This window comes from Engystomops pustulosus, chromosome 3 (genome assembly GCF_040894005.1).
Source record: "Engystomops pustulosus chromosome 3, aEngPut4.maternal, whole genome shotgun sequence".
Taxonomy (NCBI): domain Eukaryota; kingdom Metazoa; phylum Chordata; class Amphibia; order Anura; family Leptodactylidae; genus Engystomops; species Engystomops pustulosus.
The window spans coordinates 214,502,315-214,526,062 of NC_092413.1; the positions used below are offsets into that span (position 1 = coordinate 214,502,315).

The 23,748-nt window shown below is 43.7% G+C and overlaps 1 protein-coding gene across 1 annotated transcript in view; it reads left to right on the forward strand.

Annotated features, from left to right (window-relative positions):
• The window catches only part of LOC140120719 (cysteine-rich venom protein-like), a 29,173-nt gene extending 12,346 nt beyond the window's left edge, over positions 1-16,827 (forward strand). Inside the window, exons 6-8 of the mRNA XM_072139672.1 lie at positions 3,936-4,030; positions 6,508-6,593; positions 16,306-16,827. Of these exons, the coding sequence (XP_071995773.1) occupies positions 3,936-4,030; positions 6,508-6,593; positions 16,306-16,433 (309 nt within the window). The 3' untranslated portion in view covers positions 16,434-16,827. The remainder of the gene's footprint in view (positions 1-3,935; positions 4,031-6,507; positions 6,594-16,305) is intronic.
• The last annotated feature ends 6,921 nt before the right edge of the window (positions 16,828-23,748 follow it).

Consider the following 23,748-nt stretch of genomic DNA (forward strand, 5'->3'; position numbering starts at 1 on the left):
CTCCTGTGCACCCAGTACTGTAGGTACATGGCAGGAGTGATCCCAAGACTAGTGATGAGCTGTCCGGGTCAAGTTCAGCAGACTAGTTGAAAAAAGGTTCACTTGAGTTACCCGAACTGACCACTAACATGGTTGCTAACGGTGCTTGCACGTGTTAACCCTTTAAATTACAGCTGGCACCAGAATTTAAACACCGCTGCAATTTTTTAGGGTTAACACTGAAGTTATCTGCGGGGAAAGCCTGAACGCTAGAAAACGGATTCATATACAATTCAGATTCCCCCCCCATCTCCCCCCATCCCCATTTAAGATCCCCACTTTTATTGCATTAGGTGTTGAGAGTTTCCAATACAGTGGCTACAGTGTCTGTATAACAGTACAAACCACAGTGTCCCCATTACCGTACAAGCCACAGTGTCCCCATTATAGTTCAAGCCACAGAGGGACAGATTTACTTACCCGGTCCATTCGAGATCCAGCGGCGCACTCTGTGTGGAGGATTCGGGTCCGACCTGGATTCACTAAGGTAGTTCCCCCGATGTCCACTAGGTGTCGCTGCTGCGCTGAAGTCCGTCGGAGTGCACTGAACTTCACTGCTCTACACTGGGTGCAGGTAAGCACGTGTCAAGCGACTGGTTTTTCCGAATCCGTACTTTTTTTTTACAGCCCCGCTCCCCGATTTCCGTTGCATGCATGCCGGTGCCGATGCGCCACAATCCGATTGCGTGCGCCAAAATCCCCGGGCAATTCAGGGAAAATCATCAAAATCGAAAATAATTGGATAATCCGTCTGTAAAACAGTGCCAGCCACAGTGTCCCCATTACCGTACAAGCCACAGTGTCCCCATTACCGTACAAGCCACAGTGTCACCATTACAGTACAAGCCACAGTGTCCCCATTACAGTACAAGCCACAGTGTCCCCATTACCGTACAAGCCACAGTGTCCCCATTACTGTACAAGCCACAGTGTCACCATTACAGTACAAGCCACAGTGTCCCCATTACAGTACAAGCCACAGTGTCCCCATTACAGTTCCAGTCAGTGTCCCCATTACAGTACAAGCCACAGTGTCCCCATTACCGTACAAGCCACAGTGTCCCCATTACCGTACAAGCCACAGTGTCACCATTACAGTACAAGCCACAGTGTCCCCATTACAGTTCAAGCCACAGTGTCCCCATTACAGTACAAGCCACAGTGTCCCCATTACAGTATAAGCCACAGTGTCCCCATTACAGTATAAGCCACAATGTCCCAATAACATTAAAAGCCACAATGTCCCCATTACAGTTCCAGTCAGTGTCCCCATTACAGTCCAAGCCACAGTGTCCCCATTACAGTAGAAGCCACAGTGTCCTCATTACAGTTCCAGTCAGTGTCCCCATTACAGTTCCAGTCAGTGTCCCCATTACAGTCCAAGCTACAGTGTCCCCATTACTTCCAAGCCAGTGTCCCCATTACAGTTCCAGTCAGTGTCCCCATTACAGTAGAAGCCACAGTGTCCCCATTACAGTTCCAGTCAGTGTCCCCATTACAGTCCAAGCCACAGTGTCCCCATTACAGTTCCAGACGCCCAGTATCCCCACAACCGTTTCAGCTACAACACATTGGAGGTCATTTATTTTTTTTTTTTCTTTTGCCATTGCTTGGTAAATGGCTGTTTTGCACCTATTTTGCGCACCTCGACTTGCCGTGTGTTGTTGCGCCCTATTTGTTATTACATTGCGCCTTTTTACAGATGTTTGCACCCAATTTTTAATACTATTGCGGCTAAATGGGTGCAAATATTTGCACAATAACACGTCAGTCATTACCAGGCTTATCAAAGGCAATGGTGTGATTTGCGCAACTAATTGCGCCTTTTTTAAAATTTGCGCCTAATAAGGCTCAAAAAAACCCCTGCATTTGACAAAGAGCCGAAACAACAAAAACAAATGAGGTGCAAAAAATAGACTCACAACAGACACAAAAAGAGCGCAGAGGAGGGGGAAATAAGATAAATGACCCCCATTGTAGCGTTGTCAGTTAACACAAACCGATTCCGCCTGTACATGGTTCTTGTGATTGGCACCGTTATGTAAACCTTGTATAATTGGCACAGTCACACAATGCACCAAAGCCACACATGGCCCCCCATGACAACGTCAACGTCAGGTTATGGGAGCATTATCTCACCTCCTGGAGCCCTTTTCGGACAAGACTGGGACGAGTTTCCAGGCCAAGAAATCTCACCATGGAGCCCTTAACTGGTCTAGTATAAACTCAAAGGGGTGCAGGTAAGCATGTGTCAAGCGACCGTTTTTTCCGAATCCGTACTTTTTTTTTACAGCCCCGCCCCCCGATTTCCGTTGCATGCATGCCGGCGCCGATGCGCCACAATCCGATTGTGTGCGCCAAAATCCAGGGGCAATTCAGGGAAAATCATCAAAATCGGAAATATTCGGATAACCCATCTGTAAAACAGTGCCAGCCACAGTGTCCCCATTACAGTACAAGCCACAGTGTCCCCATTACAGTAGAAGCCACAGTGTCCCCATTACAGTACAAGCCACAGTGTCCCCATTACAGTAGAAGCCAGAGTGTCCCCATTACAGTACAAGCCAGAGTGTCCCCATTACAGTACAAGCCACAGTGTCCCCATTACCGTACAAGCCACAGTGTCCCCATTACAGTACAAGCCACAGTGTCCCCATTACAGTACAAGCCACAGTGTCCCCATTACAGTACAAGCCACAGTGTCCCCGTTACAGTACAAGCCAGAGTGTCCCCATTACAGTACAAGCCACAGTGTCCCCATTACAGTACAAGCCACAGTGTCCCCATTACAGTAGAAGCCACAGTGTCCCCATTACAGTACAAGCCAGAGTGTCCCCATTACAGTACAAGCCACAGTGTCCCCATTACAGTACAAGCCACAGTGTCCCCATTACAGTACAAGCCACAGTGTCCCCATTACAGTACAAGCCACAGTATCCCCATTACAGTAGAAACCACAGTGCCCCCATTACAGTTCAAGCCACAGTGTCCCCCATTACAGTACAAGCCACAGTGTCCCCATTACAGTAGAAGCCACAGTGTCCCCATTACAGTACAAGCCACAGTGTCCCCATTACAGTAGAAGCCACAGTGTCCCCATTACAGTTCAAGCCACAGTGTCCCAATAACATTAAAAGCCACAGTGCCCCCATTACAGTTCCAGTCAGTGTCCCCATTACAGTCCAAGCCACAGTGTCCCCATTACAGTCCAAGCCACAGTGTCCCCAATACAGTCCAAGCCACAGTGTCCCCATTAATAATGGGGATAAGATAAATGACCCCATTGTAGCATTGTCAGTTCACACAAACCGATTCCGCCTGTACATGGTTCTTGTGATTGGCACCGTTATGTAAACCTTGTATAATTGGCACAGTCACACAATGCACCAAAGCCACACATGGCTCCCCACGACAACGTCAACGTCAGGTTATGGGAGCATTATCTCACCTCTTGGAGCCCTTTTCAGACAAGACGGGGACGAGTTTCCAGGCCAAGAAATCTCACCATGGAGCCCTTAACTGGTCTAGTATAAACTCAAAGAGAATGCATGTGGTAATAGAAATGGGGGATTTTTGGGGCTCCTCCAGGATGGAGGAATGTGGAAGCTTTGTCTCACCTGCTGGATCCCCCTCCGGAGTTTCCTGGGGTCTGGTCCCAATCACGGAAAAATTTCTGCAAAGACCAGAAAGAGTCTTTCCAAAAGTAGCTTCCCTCCTGGAGCCTGGGAGAACCGGGTCCTTTTGTTGTTGAACTTCTAAGAAGGGACTTCATATATATTTCCACGTCGTTCAATTTGATTCGCTCATCTCTAATCACAACCAAAAAAAATGTATTTTCTCCCTTATCTTTTACAAGTGAATAACATGTACTTCCCCCCCCCCTACCCTCTTTTCAGCTTTGTTGGTATTTATCCCATCGGCTCGGGTGTGCAGTTGCTTACTGTCCAACCGGAGCATACAGGTGGTTCTTCGTGTGCCATCAGTGTCCAAGGTAAGTACCTTACCGTATCCAATTCTGTATTGTGTCTCCATTATTGCTCTATGACTTCAAAATATACATTCTGTTTCATTTTTTACCTTTATTTAAAACTATCTGTAGATCCCGGTGCTGCCCGGAATAGGAAATAACTCCTCTTCACTATAACAAAATAGAATGGGTTAACAAAAAATATTTTATATGTATCTATCTCTCTCTCTCTCTGACTCTCACTGTGTCTCTCTGACTCTCACTGACTGTCTCTGACCTTCTCTTTTTCTCACTGTCTCTTTCAATGACTGTCTCTGACCGTCTCTTTCAGTGACTGTCTCTGACCGTCTATTTCAGTGACCGTCACTGACTGTCTCTCTCTATGACATTCCCTTTCTCTGAACGCCTCTTCAGTGACTGTCTCTGACTATCTCTTTCTGTTACTGTCTCTGACCATCTCTGTCTATGACATTCTCTTTCTCTGAATGCCTCTTCAGTGACTGTCTCTGACTATCTCTTTCTGTGACTGTCTCTGACCATCTCTGTCTATGACATTCTCTTTCTCTGAACGCCTCTTCAGTGACTGTCTCTGACTATCTCTTTCTGTGACTGTCTCTGACCATCTCTGTCTATGACATTCTCTTTCTCTGAACGTCTCTTCAGTGACTGTCTCTGACTATCTCTTTCAGTGGCTGTCTATGACTTTGTCACTTTGTCTAGGGAGATTTATCAGAAGAGTCTGAGAGCAGAACTGCTCTACTTGGCCATGGCGAGCAATCAGAGCTCAAGATTAATTTTCCCACAGCTGATTGGTTTCCATGGGCAACTGGAACAGTTTATCTCAGACATTTCTGATAAATCTCCCCCATATCTCTGTATCTCTATCCATCTTGCCTCACACATAAGCGTCTTATACTCATTGCCTATAGTAACCAATCACAGCTCAGAGCTCATGTTAATGACCGGTGGCAGAATAGCAGCCAATCACGGCTCAGCATCTAACTGCCCTGGCAGCAGCAGACAATGGCTTCTGTAAATGGTGGTTAATAAGTGTATTTTGGAAATCGTAGGGTTAAAATTGGAAAAATGGGTGAGATAGAAGAAACTTTTTTATCCTTTAATCCACTAAATGGGGATTCAACAGAGTTCATTGATGGACTTTGCTGTGCACCTAGGGCAGTGCTTCAGAAGAACATGGCAGGGAATGTATGTGTTCTGCTGTTTTATGTGCTCAGCCGCGCTATCACCGCTGATTGTAAAAGCTCTTATCCCGGGTGTTTAACCCCTTATACATTGTGGTCAAACATGGACTGCAGTGTCTAATTGGCTTTGAGTAAAAGGTCTACCTTTGTTACTATCAGCAACCTGCAGCAGCAATCGCTGGGTTCTGATGCTTCACACAGCAGCCGGGAGTACATTAAAGCACAGACATTTTGGTATTTTTTTGGTTTTTATCAAGTCTTTCAAGAAATTAAAAAAAAAAAAAATCTAAGGAAAAACAATGGCCAAACTCACGTTATCGTACAAAAAAATTGGATTGAATGGGATCGAAAAGTTTAATGAACTCCTTGGTTGTACAAATAAAAAAAAATGAAGGTCTTGATGCAAAAAACAAGCCCTCACAGAGTATAATTGGCAAACCATTGCAAAAGTTATGGCACTTGAAGCAGATGATGCGGGGAAAAAAAGGGGTTTTAAGGGTTGTAAATTTAGTGAAAACATTTTTGTAAAAGTTTATTCTATGGACCCAGAGAAAAAAGTTTTCTTTTGTTATGAAGAAGGTAAATGAAACAAAATGTTATCAGTAAAAAAAAAGGCAGATCCCCATCGTTTCTTAGATATACTGTAAAGAAAAAAAGTTCATCAGGACAATGGGGGTCATTTACTTAGGGTTTGATTCGCGTTTTCCCGACGTGTTACCCGAATATTTCCGATTTGCGTCGATTTTCCCTGAATTGCCCCGGGATTTTGGCGCATGCAATCGGATTGCGGCGCCTCGGCGCCGGCATGCACACAACGGAAATCGGGGGGCGTGGCCGAACGAAAAACCCGACGGATTCGGAAAAACTGCCGCATTAAAAAAAAAAAGTGTCGCGGGACTCGCGCTTACCTTCACTAGGAATAGGCCGGTAAACTTCAGTGCATTCCGGCGGGCCTCGGGGAACTTCAGCGCAGCAGCGCCACCTGGTGGACGCCGGAGGAATTACCTTAGTGAATTCCAGCCGGACCCAAATCCACCGCAGAGAACGTGCCGCTGGATCGCGAATGGACCGGGTAAGTAAATCTGCCCCAATATGTGAAATCCAAATCTTTGCCATTAAAACAAATACAGTTTGACCTGTAAAAAACAAGACCTCGTGCAGACCCCCTTTCATTCCCGGGTCACGACATTGACAAAAATGAATCTCATATGGCAGTTACACCCCAATGGCCCATAGACCGCACTAGTATATACTGTTAAGAGGGAACTTCACTAAGTTGCTCTTAATTATCTGTTTCAGAGGGAATATTGTTCCCACTGAATATCCGTATGTGTCTGGAACATCCTGTGGAGCCTGCTCCAACGACTGCGATGATAAGTTGTGCAGTAAGTATTTTCATTAAAAACCAAATTATTTTTATGTAATTTTTTAGACTCTTTTTGGGGCATTACAATTTTTGCCACTTTTTGTGGACTTTTTGTAAAGTGCGCTGAAGCGGGCAAGACTTTTTTTTTTCATCAGTAAGACACATTTATCTTCTATTCCAGATGTTCTAAATGTTGCAAATTTAATACACCACCTGCAATGTAATACACCCCCTACACTGTAATACACCCCCTGCACTGTAATATACCCCCTGCACTGTAACATACCGTCTACACTGTAATACACCCCCTGCACTGTAATATACCCCCTACACTGTAATATACCCCCTACACTGTAATACACCCCCTGCACTGTAATATACCCCCTACACTGTAATACACCCCCTGCACTGTAACATACCGTCTACACTGTAATACACCCTGTACACTCTAATATACCCCCTACACTGTAATACACCCCCTACACTGTAATATACCGTCTACACTGTAATACACCCATTACAATGTAATACACCCTGTACACTGTAATATACCCCTTCACTGTAATACACCCTCTACACTGTAATACACCCCCTGCACTGTAATACACAGTGTAATATTAATAGTGTAATATTGTAATATTACAGTGTAGAGGGTATATTACAGTGTAAGGGGTATATTACATTTTAGGGGGTATATTACAGTGCAGGGGGTATATTACAGTGTAGGGGGTGTATTACAGTGTAGGGGGTACATTACAGTGTAGAGGGTGTATTACAGTGTAGAGAGTGTATTACAGTGTAGAGGGTATATTACAGTGTAGGGGTGTATTACAGTGTAGGGGGTGTATTAGAGTGTACAGGGTGTATTACAGTGTAGGGGGTTATACAGTGTAGGGGGTGTATTACAGTGCAGGGGGTGTATTACAGTGTAGGGGGTATATTACAGTGTAGAGAGTGTATTACAGTGTAGGGGGTATATTACAGTGTAGAGGGTGTATTACATTGTAATGGGTGTATTACAGTGTAGACGGTATATTACAGTGTACAGGGTGTATTACAGTGTAGAGGTTTTATTACAGTGTAGAGGGTGTATTACAGTGTAGAGGGTGTATTACGGTGTAGACGGTATATTAAAGTGTATGGGGTGTATTACAGTGTAGGGGGTGTACTGCAGTATAGACGGTATATTACAGTGTAGGGGGTGTATTACAGTGTAGAGGGTATATTACAGTGTAGAGGGTGTATTACAGTGTAGACGGTATATTACAGTGTAGAGAGTGTATTACGGTGTAGAGGGTGTTTTACAGTGCAGGGGGTGTATTACAGTGTAGATGGTGTATTACAGTGCAGGGGGTGTATTACAGTGTAGGGGGTGTATTACAGTGTAGGGGGTTTATTACAGTGTAGGGGGTATATTACAGTGTAGAAGGTGTATTACAGTGTAGAGAGTGTATTACAGTGTAGGGGGTGTATTACAGTGTAGAGGGTATATTACAGTGTAGAGGGTGTATTACGGTGTAGAGGGTGTATTACAGTGTAGAGGGTGTATTACAGTGTATGGGGTGTATTACAGTGTAGGGGGTGTATTACAGTGTAGAGGGTATATTACAGTGTAGAGGGTGTATTACAGTGCAGGGGTTGCATTACAGTGTAGATGTAGTATTACAGTGTAGGGGGTATATTACAGTGCAGGGGGTGTATTACAGTGCAGGGGTTGCATTACAGTGTAGATGTAGTATTACAGTGTAGGGGGCGTATTACAGTGTAGGGGGTGTATTACAGTGCAGGGGGTGTATTACAGTGTAGAGGGTGTATTACAGTGTAGGGGGTGTATTACAGTGTAGGGGGTATATTACAGTTTACAGGGTGTATTACAGTGTACGGGGTTTATTACAGTGCAGGGGTATATTACAGTGTAGAGGGTATATTACAGTGTAGAGGTTTTATTACAGTGTAGAGGGTGTATTACAGTGTTGAGGGTGTATTACAGTGCAGAGGGTTTATTACAGCGCAGGGGGTATATTACAGTGCAGGGGGTGCATTACAGTGTAGATGTAGTATTACAGTGTAGGGGGCGTATTACAGTGCAGGGGGTTATACAGTGTAGAGGGTGTATTACAGTGTAGAGAGTGTATTACGGTGTAGAGGGTGTATTACAGTGTAGACGGTATATTACAGTGTACAGGGTGTATTACGGTGTAGAGGGTGTATTACAGTGCAGGAGGTGTATTACAGTGTAGACTGTATATTACAGTGTAGAAGGTGTATTACAGTGTACGGGGTTTATTACAGTGCAGGGGGTATATTACAGTGTAGAGGGTATATTACAGTGTAGAGTGTATATTACAGTGTAGAGGGTGTATTACAGTGTATACAGGTATATTACAGTGTAGAGGGTATATTACAGTGTAGGGGGTGTATTACAGTGCAGGGGGTGTATTACAGTGTAGGGGGTGTATTACAGTGTAGGGGGTGTATTTCAGTGCAGGGGGTGTATTACAGTGTAGGGGGTGTATTTCACTGCAGGGGGTGTATTACAGTGTAGGGGGTGTAGTACAGTGTAGAGGATATATTACAGTGTAGGGGTGTATTACAATGTAGGAGGTATATTGCAGTGTAGAGGGTGTATTACAGTGTATTGGGTGTATTACAGTGTAGGAGGTATATTACAGTGTAGGGGGTGTATTACAATGTAGGAGGTATATTACAGTGTAGAGGGTATATTACAGTGTACAGGGTGTATTACGGTATAGAGGGTGTATTACAGTGCAGGAGGTGTATTACAGTGTAGACTGTATATTACAGTGTAGAAGGTGTATTACAGTGTACGGGGTTTATTACAGTGCAGGGGGTATATTACAGTGTAGAGGGTATATTACAGTGTAGACGTTTTATTACAGTGTAGAGGATATATTACAGTGTAGAGGGTATATTACAGTGTAGGGGGTGTATTACAGTGCAGGGGGTGTATTACAGTGTAGGGGGTGTATTTCAGTGCAGGGGGTGTATTACAGTGTAGGGGGTGTATTACAATGTAGGAGGTATATTTAAGTGCAGGGGGTGTATTACAGTGTAGGGGGTGTATTTCAGTGCAGGGGGTGTATTACAGTGTAGAGGGTATATTACAGTGTAGAGGGTATATTACAGTGTAGAGGGTGTATTACAGTGTAGTGGGTGTATTACAATGTAGGAGGTATATTACAGTGCAGGGGGTGTATTACAGTGTAGTGGGTGTATTACAATGTAGGAGGTATATTACAGTGCAGGGGGTGTATTACAGTGTAGAGGGTGTATTACAGTGTAGGGGGTGTATTACAGTGCAGGAGGTATATTACAGTGTAGAGGGTGTATTACAGTGTAGAGGATATATTACAGTGTCCAGGGTGTATTACAATGTAGGAGGTATATTACAGTGTAGTGGGTGTATTACAATGTAGGAGGTATATTACAGTGTAGGGGGTGTATTACAATGTAGGAGGTATATTACAGTGTAGGGGGTGTATTACAATGTAGGAGGTATATTACAGTGCAGGGGGTGTATTACAGTGTAGTGGGTGTATTACAATGTAGGAGGTATATTACAGTGTAGGGGGTGTATTACAGTGCAGGAGGTATATTACAGTGTAGAGGGTGTAGTACAGTGTAGAGGATATATTACAGTGAAGGGGTTGTATTACAGTGTAGAGGATATATTACAGTGTCCAGGGTGTATTACAATGTAGGAGGTATATTACAGTGTAGGGGGTGTATTACAGTGTAGGGGGTGTATTACAATGTAGGAGGTATATTACAGTGTAGAGGGTATATTACAGTGTACAGGGTGTATTACGGTATAGAGGGTGTATTACAGTGCAGGAGGTGTATTACAGTGTAGACTGTATATTACAGTGTAGAAGGTGTATTACAGTGTACGGGGTTTATTACAGTGCAGGGGGTATATTACAGTGTAGAGGGTATATTACAGTGTAGACGTTTTATTACAGTGTAGAGGATATATTACAGTGTAGAGGGTATATTACAGTGTAGGGGGTGTATTACAGTGCAGGGGGTGTATTACAGTGTAGGGGGTGTATTTCAGTGCAGGGGGTGTATTACAGTGTAGGGGGTGTATTACAATGTAGGAGGTATATTTAAGTGCAGGGGGTGTATTACAGTGTAGGGGGTGTATTTCAGTGCAGGGGGTGTATTACAGTGTAGAGGGTATATTACAGTGTAGAGGGTATATTACAGTGTAGAGGGTGTATTACAGTGTAGTGGGTGTATTACAATGTAGGAGGTATATTACAGTGCAGGGGGTGTATTACAGTGTAGGGGGTGTATTACAGTGTAGGGGTGTATTACAGTGCAGGAGGTATATTACAGTGTAGAGGGTGTATTACAGTGTAGAGGATATATTACAGTGTCCAGGGTGTATTACAATGTAGGAGGTATATTACAGTGTAGTGGGTGTATTACAATGTAGGAGGTATATTACAGTGTAGGGGGTGTATTACAATGTAGGAGGTATATTACAGTGTAGGGGGTGTATTACAATGTAGGAGGTATATTACAGTGTAGGGGGTGTATTACAGTGCAGGAGGTATATTACAGTGTAGAGGGTGTAGTACAGTGTAGAGGATATATTACAGTGAAGGGGTTGTATTACAGTGTAGAGGATATATTACAGTGAAGGGGTTGTATTACAGTGTAGAGGATATATTACAGTGTCCAGGGTGTATTACAATGTAGGAGGTATATTACAGTGTAGTGGGTGTATTACAATGTAGGAGATATATTACAGTGCAGGGGGTGTATTACAGTGCAGGGGGTGTATTACAATGTAGGAGGTATATTACAGTGCAGGGGGTGTATTACAGTGTAGTGGGTGTATTACAATGTAGGAGGCATATTACAGTGCAGGGGGTGTATTACAGTGTAGGGGGTGTATTACAGTGTAGTGGGTGTATTACAATGTAGGAGGCATATTACAGTGCAGGGGGTGTATTACAGTGTAGGGGGTGTATTACAGTGTACAGGGTTTATTACAGTGTAGGGGGTATATTACAGTGTAGAAGGTGTATTACAGTGTAGAGAGTGTATTACAGTGTAGGGGGTGTATTACAGTGTAGAGGGTATATTACAGTGTAGAGGGTGTATTACGGTGTAGAGGGTGTATTACAGTGTAGAGGGTGTATTACAGTGTATGGGGTGTATTACAGTGTAGGGGGTGTATTACAGTGTAGAGGGTATATTACAGTGTAGAGGGTGTATTACAGTGCAGGGGTTGCATTACAGTGTAGATGTAGTATTACGGTGTAGGGGGCGTATTACAGTGTAGGGGTGTATTACAGTGCAGGGGGTGTATTACAGTGTAGAGGGTGTATTACAGTGTAGGGGGTGTATTACAGTGTAGGGGGTATATTACAGTGTACAGGGTGTATTACAGTGTACGGGGTTTATTACAGTGCAGGGGTATATTACAGTGTAGAGGGTATATTACAGTGTAGAGGTTTTATTACAGTGTAGAGGGTGTATTACAGTGTTGAGGGTGTATTACAGTGCAGAGGGTTTATTACAGCGCAGGGGGTATATTACAGTGCAGGGGGTGCATTACAGTGTAGATGTAGTATTACAGTGTAGGGGGCGTATTACAGTGCAGGGGGTTATACAGTGTAGAGGGTGTATTACAGTGTAGAGAGTGTATTACGGTGTAGAGGGTGTATTACAGTGTAGACGGTATATTACAGTGTACAGGGTGTATTACGGTGTAGAGGGTGTATTACAGTGCAGGAGGTGTATTACAGTGTAGACTGTATATTACAGTGTAGAAGGTGTATTACAGTGTACGGGGTTTATTACAGTGCAGGGGGTGTATTACAGTGTAGACGGTATATTACAGTGTAGAGGGTGTATTACAGTGTAGAGAGTGTATTACGGTGTAGAGGGTGTATTACAGTGTAGATGGTATATTACAGTGTACAGGGTGTATTACGGTGTAGAGGGTGTATTACAGTGCAGGAGGTGTATTACAGTGTAGAATGTATATTACAGTGTAGAAGGTGTATTACAGTGTACGGGGTTTATTACAGTGCAGGGGGTATATTACAGTGTAGAGGGTATATTACAGTGTAGAGTGTATATTACAGTGTAGAGGGTGTATTACAGTGTATACAGGTATATTACAGTGTAGAGGGTATATTACAGTGTAGGGGGTGTATTACAGTGCAGGGGGTGTATTACAGTGTAGGGGGTGTATTACAGTGTAGGGGGTGTATTTCAGTGCAGGGGGTGTATTACAGTGTAGGGGGTGTATTTCACTGCAGGGGGTGTATTACAGTGTAGGGGGTGTATTACAATGTAGGAGGTATATTGCAGTGTAGAGGGTGTATTACAGTGTATTGGGTGTATTACAGTGTAGGAGGTATATTACAGTGTAGGGGGTGTATTACAATGTAGGAGGTATATTACAGTGTAGAGGGTATATTACAGTGTACAGGGTGTATTACGGTGTAGAGGGTGTATTACAGTGCAGGAGGTGTATTACAGTGTAGACTGTATATTACAGTGTAGAAGGTGTATTACAGTGTACGGGGTTTATTACAGTGCAGGGGGTATATTACAGTGTAGAGGGTATATTACAGTGTAGACGTTTTATTACAGTGTAGAGGATATATTACAGTGTAGAGGGTATATTACAGTGTAGGGGGTGTATTACAGTGCAGGGGGTGTATTACAGTGTAGGGGGTGTATTTCAGTGCAGGGGGTGTATTACAGTGTAGGGGGTGTATTACAATGTAGGAGGTATATTTAAGTGCAGGGGGTGTATTACAGTGTAGGGGGTGTATTTCAGTGCAGGGGGTGTATTACAGTGTAGAGGGTATATTACAGTGTAGAGGGTATATTACAGTGTAGAGGGTGTATTACAGTGTAGTGGGTGTATTACAATGTAGGAGGTATATTACAGTGCAGGGGGTGTATTACAGTGTAGTGGGTGTATTACAATGTAGGAGGTATATTACAGTGCAGGGGGTGTATTACAGTGCAGGAGGTATATTACAGTGTAGGGGGTGTATTACAGTGCAGGAGGTATATTACAGTGTAGAGGGTGTATTACAGTGTAGAGGATATATTACAGTGTCCAGGGTGTATTACAATGTAGGAGGTATATTACAGTGTAGTGGGTGTATTACAATGTAGGAGGTATATTACAGTGTAGGGGGTGTATTACAATTTAGGAGGTATATTACAGTGCAGGGGGTGTATTACAGTGTAGTGGGTGTATTACAATGTAGGAGGTATATTACAGTGTAGGGGGTGTATTACAGTGCAGGAGGTATATTACAGTGTAGAGGGTGTAGTACAGTGTAGAGGATATATTACAGTGAAGGGGTTGTATTACAGTGTAGAGGATATATTACAGTGTCCAGGGTGTATTACAATGTAGGAGGTATATTACAGTGTAGGGGGTGTATTACAGTGTAGGGGGTGTATTACAATGTAGGAGGTATATTACAGTGTAGAGGGTATATTACAGTGTACAGGGTGTATTACGGTATAGAGGGTGTATTACAGTGCAGGAGGTGTATTACAGTGTAGACTGTATATTACAGTGTAGAAGGTGTATTACAGTGTACGGGGTTTATTACAGTGCAGCGGGTATATTACAGTGTAGAGGGTATATTACAGTGTAGACGTTTTATTACAGTGTAGAGGATATATTACAGTGTAGAGGGTATATTACAGTGTAGGGGGTGTATTACAGTGCAGGGGGTGTATTACAGTGTAGGGGGTGTATTTCAGTGCAGGGGGTGTATTACAGTGTAGGGGGTGTATTACAATGTAGGAGGTATATTTAAGTGCAGGGGGTGTATTACAGTGTAGGGGGTGTATTTCAGTGCAGGGGGTGTATTACAGTGTAGAGGGTATATTACAGTGTAGAGGGTATATTACAGTGTAGAGGGTGTATTACAATGTAGGAGGTATATTACAGTGTAGTGGGTGTATTACAATGTAGGAGGTATATTACAGTGCAGGGGGTGTATTACAGTGTAGTGGGTGTATTACAATGTAGGAGGTATATTACAGTGCAGGGGGTGTATTACAGTGTAGGGGGTGTATTACAGTGTAGGGGGTGTATTACAGTGCAGGAGGTATATTACAGTGTAGAGGGTGTATTACAGTGTAGAGGATATATTACAGTGTCCAGGGTGTATTACAATGTAGGAGGTATATTACAGTGTAGTGGGTGTATTACAATGTAGGAGGTATATTACAGTGTAGGGGGTGTATTACAATGTAGGAGGTATATTACAGTGTAGGGGGTGTATTACAATGTAGGAGGTATATTACAGTGCAGGGGGTGTATTACAGTGTAGTGGGTGTATTACAATGTAGGAGGTATATTACAGTGTAGGGGGTGTATTACAGTGCAGGAGGTATATTACAGTGTAGAGGGTGTAGTACAGTGTAGAGGATATATTACATTGAAGGGGGTGTATTACAGTGTAGAGGATATATTACAGTGTCCAGGGTGTATTACAATGTAGGAGGTATATTACAGTGTAGGGGGTGTATTACAATGTAGGAGGTATATTACAGTGCAGGGGGTGTATTACAGTGTAGTGGGTGTATTACAATGTAGGAGGCATATTACAGTGCAGGGGGTGTATTACAGTGTAGGGGGTGTATTACAGTGTAGAGGGTGTATTACAATGTAGGAGATATAATACAGTGTAGGGGGTGTATTACAATGTAGGAGGTATATTACAGTGCAGGGGGTGTATTACAGTGTAGTGGGTGTATTACAATGTAGGAGGCATATTACAGTGCAGGGGGTGTATTACAGTGTAGGGGGTGTATTACAGTGTAGTGGGTGTATTACAATGTAGGAGGCATATTACAGTGCAGGGGGTGTATTACAGTGTAGGGGGTGTATTACAGTGTAGTGGGTGTATTACAATGTAGGAGGCATATTACAGTGCAGGGGGTGTATTACAGTGTAGGGGGTGTATTACAGTGTAGAGTGTGTATTACAGTGTAGGGGGTGTATTACAGTGTAGTGGGTGTATTACAATGTAGGAGGCATATTACAGTGCAGGGGGTGTATTACAGTGTAGGGGGTGTATTACAGTGTAGTGGGTGTATTACAATGTAGGAGGCATATTACAGTGCAGGGGGTGTATTACAGTGTAGGGGGTGTATTACAGTGTAGAGTGTGTATTACAGTGTAGGGGGTGTATTACAGTGTAGTGGGTGTATTACAATGTAGGAGGCATATTACAGTGCAGGGGGTGTATTACAGTGTAGGGGGTGTATTACAGTGTAGTGGGTGTATTACAATGTAGGAGGTATATTACAGTGTAGAGGGTGTATTACAGTGAAGGGGTTGTATTACAGTGTAGAGTATATTACAGTGTAGGGGGTGTATTACAATGTAGGAGGTATATTACAGTGTAGAGTATATTACAGTGTAGGGGGTGTATTACAATGTAGGAGGTATATTACAGTGTATACAGGTATATTACAGTGTAGAGGATATATTACAGTGTCCAGGGTGTATTACAGTGTAGGGGGTGTATTACAGTGTAGATGGTATATTACAGTGTAGACGATATATTACAGTGTCCAGGCAGTGTAGTTGTTATATTATGGCTGTTTATTTATTACCGGGACTCTATCATAAATGTATTACACTGGTAATGTAGGTATTATTATTACATTATTATGTGAAAAATATTTGTTTTTTCTTTCAGCTAATGCTTGTAATTATTACAACATCGCATCTCGTGATATGTGCAAAAGTTACCAGAGTAATTGTGGAATCGAAGTGGTGAGAAGCAATTGTGCAGGAACGTGCAACTGTCGAGACGGAATCTGGTAACTCTTCAGTGTCACAACGCAAACAACCACCAAGGGATCTGAGCAATAATCATGACATAGATTTATAGACAGAGAGGTTTTTTTTTAATCTGAATTAAATGAAAATACAGAATTGGGATCTGCTGGGTTGTGATTCGATGTGATGATATCTAAAATGTAACAAAATGTATCAATTATATAATCAGCACCAATCAAGCTTCATTCACATAAGTCCAGTATAACTGTTCAACCTACCTGCAATTCTTAGCAAAGCGGGGGGCTACATCATGTGTTTGTGATTTTGCTGTGAACATTAACTTTAAAAAAAATCTTTTATTCTTTTATCTTTTCTAATTTTACTAATGGGTTTGACTAGAAATGGATTATTGTCTCTAATAAAATTAAATTACCAAAAATTTGGCTCATTTTGTTTTATTTTTGTGAGATTATTATTATTATTATTATTATTTTCTCCCACTCAGTGTGGTTGTTGAGCTCTGCCCCTGTTTGTACAACCTCAGGTTCTCTAATTGTTAATAAAATCCACTGAGTGAGCTCAAAGAAATCACACCAAGACCTTCATTGTGGCAGGACCTGGGCTTGGTTACTTAGGGATAAAAATGTAATGTCTATAGTTCATTGGTTAGTAAATTACTATCTGGGCATCGCAGACACAAAGGCTCTGTTTTCCCTGGAGTGGGTAGTATCGTAAATACCTTGTGACATATGTAAACATTGGTGAAGCGGGTCTGGCATTCCTTGGTGCAGAGGAGATGACTTTGATCAGCTTTATCCATAGTCAAACGTCCTCTTACTTTCAGCATTCAGCAATCATATAAAAAATAAAAACATTTTCATTAAACATATAACAATACTTCACATGGTCATGTACTAGGGGCAGCTGGCCCATATGGATTAGGAGGCACCATGGGTTCAAACTAGGAAAAGTCTTCAAGGTCCAAAGTACATGTCAAAGGTCTTACAGGACTTACACTAAATACACGTATATACATCCCCATAGATATGCAATGGTCGGCCTGCGTGGCACGGGAAGAACTTATTGTGGAGCTATTTTCTATGGCACCTCCACTCCAGCTCTCCAACGCAATACTCGCCGCAGCTACTGCCGGAAAACTCGCATTAGGCTCCATTCATGTGAATGTAGCATAAAGGTTATAAGGAAGAACTCCTGATTAGTAGCAAAGTCACTGGGGGTCATTTACTAAGGGCCGTTTTGCGCCGATTTTCCCTGAATTGCCCACGCGATCGGATTGTGGCGCATTGGCGCCGGCATGCACGCAGCGGAAATCTGGGGCGTGGCCATCAGAAAACCCGTTGGATTCGGAAAAACCACAAAAAATATGTCGCTTGACACGCACTTACCTGCACCCGGCCTGGCTTGGTGAACTTCACAGCACTCCGACGGAATTCAGCGCAGCAGCGACACCGGGGGAACTACCATAGTGAATCGCCAGAAGACCCGAATCCTCCACAGAGAGCGCGCCGCTGGATCGCGAATGGACCGGGTAAGGAAATCTGCCCCATTAGGTCAATTCAAGGACAACGAGGACAGAAAGCAGACATAGGGGTCCAGACGATTTCAACCGGACACGAAATTTAAAATTCTGTTTGGATAGAGTTACCGAGCCCGGACCTAAACCCCTCGCTAATAATACCTGGTCCTGGAACTGATCGTGGGTTACAACTGTTCAAATGAGGCATTTATAGTATTGCGGCCACGTGTGTGCGTCGGTGCTGACAAGCCAGCATCGGAGCGACAATCCTTTCCAAAATGGCAGAACAGGACCACTGCGAATTACATGGCAGCAGCAATTGAAGAGTTAGTGTCCGCTATCAGTGCTGGTGCAGGGCTCAATGGGGGGGGGGGGGGTAGTTGAGCCAAACTCAGGGATATTGAACAAACTACATTCAAATTTTGGGGTCTTGTCCGGGGGCGAGCCAAATTTGCAAAATAAACCCTACTCAACACCAATGACAAGTATTTATAAGAGAGGAGGAAACCTTTTAATAAACAATGAGGTTCCAGTATTGGCCAGGTACACTATAAAAATGGGCACAATGGGGGTTATTCAACATTGGTATTTTTGGCATAAAAAAGTCTTTAAAAAGTCTAATTTTGGCACTTTTCACTGCTAAAAAGTCTCACAGGACTACTTCCACCTCTTCATTAATCTGGTGTAAACATAGAACTTACTGCTAGTGCAACACTGTGCAAAACCGCATTCATTACTTGAGACTTTTGCAAAAAGTCCCAAAAAAAGTCTCATAGGCCTCCTGCTGATAATTGCACTGTGATATTTTATGCATTCTGAGACTTTTAAGGGACTTTTTGAAAAATAAAATCCCAGACATAAAGTAGACCATAAGAACATTTTTTTAAAGCGCCAAAGCCACTTTAACGAACATCTATCATTTGATTTCATGCATTATGAGCCAAACATACCTTAAGAATGCTGTAGCTACACTGATGCGGAAAAATATCTTGTTTAATCCCTGTGCTGAGTGGTTTTGCTGAACAAACTATTATAAAATTCAGGACCTTGGGAAAACTGTATCCACATTGCACACATTACACATGGCGCTTTCTGAACTGTGCAGACAGAACTAATCAAGCTGAGCTGGATGACTCATTTACAGCATCTGGGGGATGGTGCAGCGATTGATTACTTCTGCCGCTCAGGGATAACATAGTGATTACATCATTCTCTGGTGCAGTGTATAAATAATGTGAGAGGAGAAGCGCCGGATCCAGGCAAAGGAGCGACAGAGACTCATTATCATAATTTTATGATAGTTTTTTTTAGCAAAACCACTCAGCACAGGGATTAAACAAGATATGAGCCTGTATCACTGTAACCATTTGCACCCATTTCAGAAGGATGTTGAGCTGGGCCTGCACTTCTAATGGAGGGGACCCGAACCTCCAAAGTTCAGTTCGGACTCAAACTTGCCAATTTTTTGTCTGCTCAACGCCATGTTCACACTGCAATCAGTCAGAAAAGCACAAAGATACAATCAGCGCCTCCTCAACTGCAGACCACAGACCACCATACCACAGGATGGCGCTGACACAGATGTTTCACACACCATATCTAATAATACTGACCCTAGACCAATAAATAATCGATAATACAGACCCCAGGCCAGACAAAAACAAATTCATCACTCCTCTTCTACTTTCGGGATTATGGCACACCCTAAAAGTGATGCTGTAACTTCACTGACGAATAAACTGTGCATTCAGCATGCGCCAGGACCCAGAGCTGACAGCCAAGGAGGACCAGGGATTGGCCAGTATCAAGGATTGCAAACCAAGCACACTTACATGCTGGTGCGTGCCCTCTCTGGTAGGATTTTAGCTTCTTATGCCTTATTTTTACTAAAAAGGCTTTTAGAATTATGCAAATGAGCCAGAGGCGCTTCGGGTTCCATTAACAGCTGTGAAGCTCGGAGCCTCTCAGGCTCATTTGCATATTTTTTAAAGCATTTTTTTTTTAAAAAAACAAGATTATGAAGAGCGGATCCTACTAGAGGAGATACACACTAGTATGTAAGTGTGCTTGGTTTACAATGCTTAAAGGAAATCTACCACCAGGATAAAGGATTGTACATCCAGCACACTGACATACTGGTGTGTGCTCCCTATTAAGGATCTGCTTTTCTTTTCGCTTCTTGTGCCCTGGTTTCTACAAAAAAGAGACTTTTAAATTATGCAAATTAGTTTGAGGGGCTCCAAGCTCCATAGGTTTTAATAGAACCCGGAGAACCCTCAGGCTACTTTGCATAATTTTAAAAGCTTTTTATTCTTAAAGACCAGAGCATTAAAGTCTTAAATAGGAACAGGTCCTGCCAGAGCAGGTGCACACCAGTATGTCAGTGTACTGGGTGTACAATCCTTCATCTTGGTGACAGATGCCCTTGAATGTTTCCTCCTCTCATGGGTTGAAGGACCCTTTCCAAAGTCTTGTTTTCCTGCATATCCCTTAAATGTTTAGTAATAGCTTCTACATTGACATAATTATTACTAATATCTGATAAATGATGTTGAATCATTATTTTTTTTAAAACTCTCAGTATTGAGACATTATGGATATACTGGGCTGGGTGAGTGAGGACCGCGCGTTGTGCACCACTGGTATGGAACAACTCAATGTAAAGTAATGACCTGAACTTGATGACTTTTTTACCTATATAATTACTAGAGATGAGCGAACACTAAAATGCTCGGGTACTCGTTATTCGAGACGAACTTTTCCCGATGCTCGAGTGCTCGTCTCGAATAACGAACCCCATTGAAGTCAATGGGAGACTCGAGCATTTTTCAAGGGGACCAAGGCTCTGCACAGGGAAGCTTGGCCAAACACCTGGGAACCTCAGAAAAGGATGGAAACACCACGGAAATGGACAGGAAACAGCAGGGGCAGCATGCATGGATGCCTCTGAGGCTGCATAATCGCACCATTATGCCAAAATTATGGGCAACAGCATGGCCATGACAGAGTGACAGAATGAAGCTAGATAGCATCTAAAACATCCAATAATTGACCCTGACACTATAGGGGACGGCATGCAGAGGCAGCGGCAGCAGGCTAGAGAGTGTCATGGCGACATACCCTAAATGGACTCAGGCTTCAAACCAATGGGTGGCAGAGAGGAACCAAAGGAGGTGAGCAAGAAGCGCTCAAATAATATCGGTACATGATAAAAGTTTGCCAGTATATTTTGTGGATTACACAGCAGGGTGGCGACAAAGTTAACATGGAAGCCATGAAAACAACCCAAAATTCTGCCTGACACAGCTCGTTTGATAAGGGGACCATGTATGGAGGCAGTGAACTAGTAGTAGATTAAAGGTGCTGCAGTTAAAACTATGTTAGTTGGATCTTGGCATGGAGCTGGCGCTCCGCTGCCAGGCGAGCTTTCGCCAATCCAAGCCCCTGTCTCTAGGCTACTCCCCAAACAGCACTTCTAAGAACCTTTTGTATAAGATCAAGTGTAGTAGCGTTCTTATAAGTTTAGGATATGCCGGGTGAGGGGAATGTAAACAGATGCGCAAGAAGCGCTGAAATAATATCCCTAAATGGTAAAAGTTTGCCAGTATATTTTGGGGATTACACAGCAGGGTGGTGACAAAGTTAACAACTTTGATGTGGAATCCATGAAAACAACCCAAATTTCTGCCTGACACACCTCGTTTGATAAAGGGACGATGTATGGAGGCAGCTATATGGACGACTTTTGGAGGTAGCAATGGAGACAACGTGTGGAGGCTGCTATGGAGACAATTTAATTTGGATAGTGCCTGTATGTGGCAGTCCCAAACATTTTTCAAACCAGAGGAGCAGGTAGGTGGCCCTCCAGTAAAATGGGATAGATTGAGTGCCTGTATGTGGCAGTCCCAAAAATGTTTCAAACCAGAGGAGCAGGTAGGTGGCCCTCCAGTAAAATGGAATAGATTGAGTGCCTGTATGTGGCAGTCCCAAAAATTGTTCAAACCAGAGGAGCAGGTAGGTGGCCCTGCAGTAAAATGGAATAGATTGAGTGCCTGTATGTGGCAGTCCCAAAAATTGTTCAAACCAGAGGAGCAGGTAGGTGGCCCTGCAGTAAAATGGAATAGATTGAGTGCCTGTATGTGGCAGTCCCAAAAATTGTTCAAACCAGAGGAGCAGGTAGGTGGCCCTGCAGTAAAATGGAATAGATTGAGTGCCTGTATGTGGCAGTCCCAAAAATGTTTCAAACCAGAGGAGCAGGTAGGTGGCCCTCCAGTAAAATGGAATAGATTGAGTGCCTGTATGTGGCAGTCCCAAAAATTGTTCAAACCAGAGGAGCAGGTAGGTGGCCCTGCAGTAAAATGGAATAGATTGAGTGCCTGTATGTGGCAGTCCCAAAAATTTTTTAAAACAGAGGACCGGGTAGGTGGCCCTCCAGAAAAATGGAATAGATTGAGTGCCTGTATGTGGCACTCACAAAAATTGTTTCAAACAGAGGACCGGGTAGGTGGCCCTCCAGAAAAATTAAATGCATAAAGTACTATAGGTAGAGCCAGTGGGCCCTGTCAAAAAATAGCCAGTTTCCTCTGCTTTACTGTACAAAGAGCAGGAGAAGGAGGAAAATGAGGAGGAGGAGGAGGAGTGGATAAATTATTCAGGTTGAGCTTCCTTCACCTGCTGGAGATTGGAAATTAGGAGAAATCCATGCTTTATTCATCTTGATAAGCGTCAGCCTGTCAGCGCTGTCAGTCGACAGGCGTGTACGCTTATCGGTGATGATGCCACCAGCTGCACTGAAAACCCGCTCGGACAAGACGCTAGCGGCAGGGCAGGCAAGAACCTCCAAGGCGTAGAGCGCCAGTTCGTGCCACATGTCCAGCTTTGAAACCCAGTAGTTGTAGGGAGCTGTGTGATCATTTAGGACGATGGTATGGTCAGCTACGTACTCCCTCACCATCTTTCTGTAAAGATCAGCCCTACTCTGCCGAGACTGGGGACAGGTGACAGTGTCTTGCTGGGGTGACATAAAGCTGGCAAAAGCCTTGTAAAGCGTACCCTTGCCAGTGCTGGACAAGCTGCCTGCTCGCCTACTCTCCCTCGCTACTTGTCCCGCAGAACTACGCACTCTGCCGCTAGCGCTGTCAGAAGGGAAATACTGTTTCAGCTTGTGCACCAGGGCCTGCTGGTATTCATGCATTCTCACACTCCTTTCCTCTCCAGGGATGAGAGTGGGAAGATTTTGCTTGTACCGTGGGTCCAGGAGAGTGAACACCCAGTAATCGGTGCTGGAATAAATTCTTTGAACGCGAGGGTCACGGGATAGGCAGCCTAGCATGAAATCTGCCATATGCGCCAGAGTACCAACGCGTAAGAATTCACTCCCCTCACTGGCCTGACTGTCCATTTCCTCCTCCTCCAACTCCTCCAACTCCTCTTCTTCTGCCCATACACGCTGAACAGTGAAGGACTCAACAATGGTCCCCTCTTGTGTCTCGCCAACATTCTCCTCCTCTTCCTCCTCATCCTCCTCCACCTCCACCTCCTCCGATATGCGCTGAGAAACAGACCTCAGGGTGCTTTGGCTATCAACAAGGGAATATTCTTCCCCCGTCTCTTGTGACGAGCGCAAAGCTTCCGACTCCATGCTGACCAGAGAGTTTTTCAACAGGCCAAGCAGCGGGATGGTGAGGCTGATGATGGCGGCATCGCCACTGACCATCTGTGTTGACTCCTCAAAGTTACTCAGCACCTGACAGATATCAGACATCCACGTCCACTCCTCATTGTAGACTTGAGGAAGCTGACTGACCTGACTACCAGTTCTGG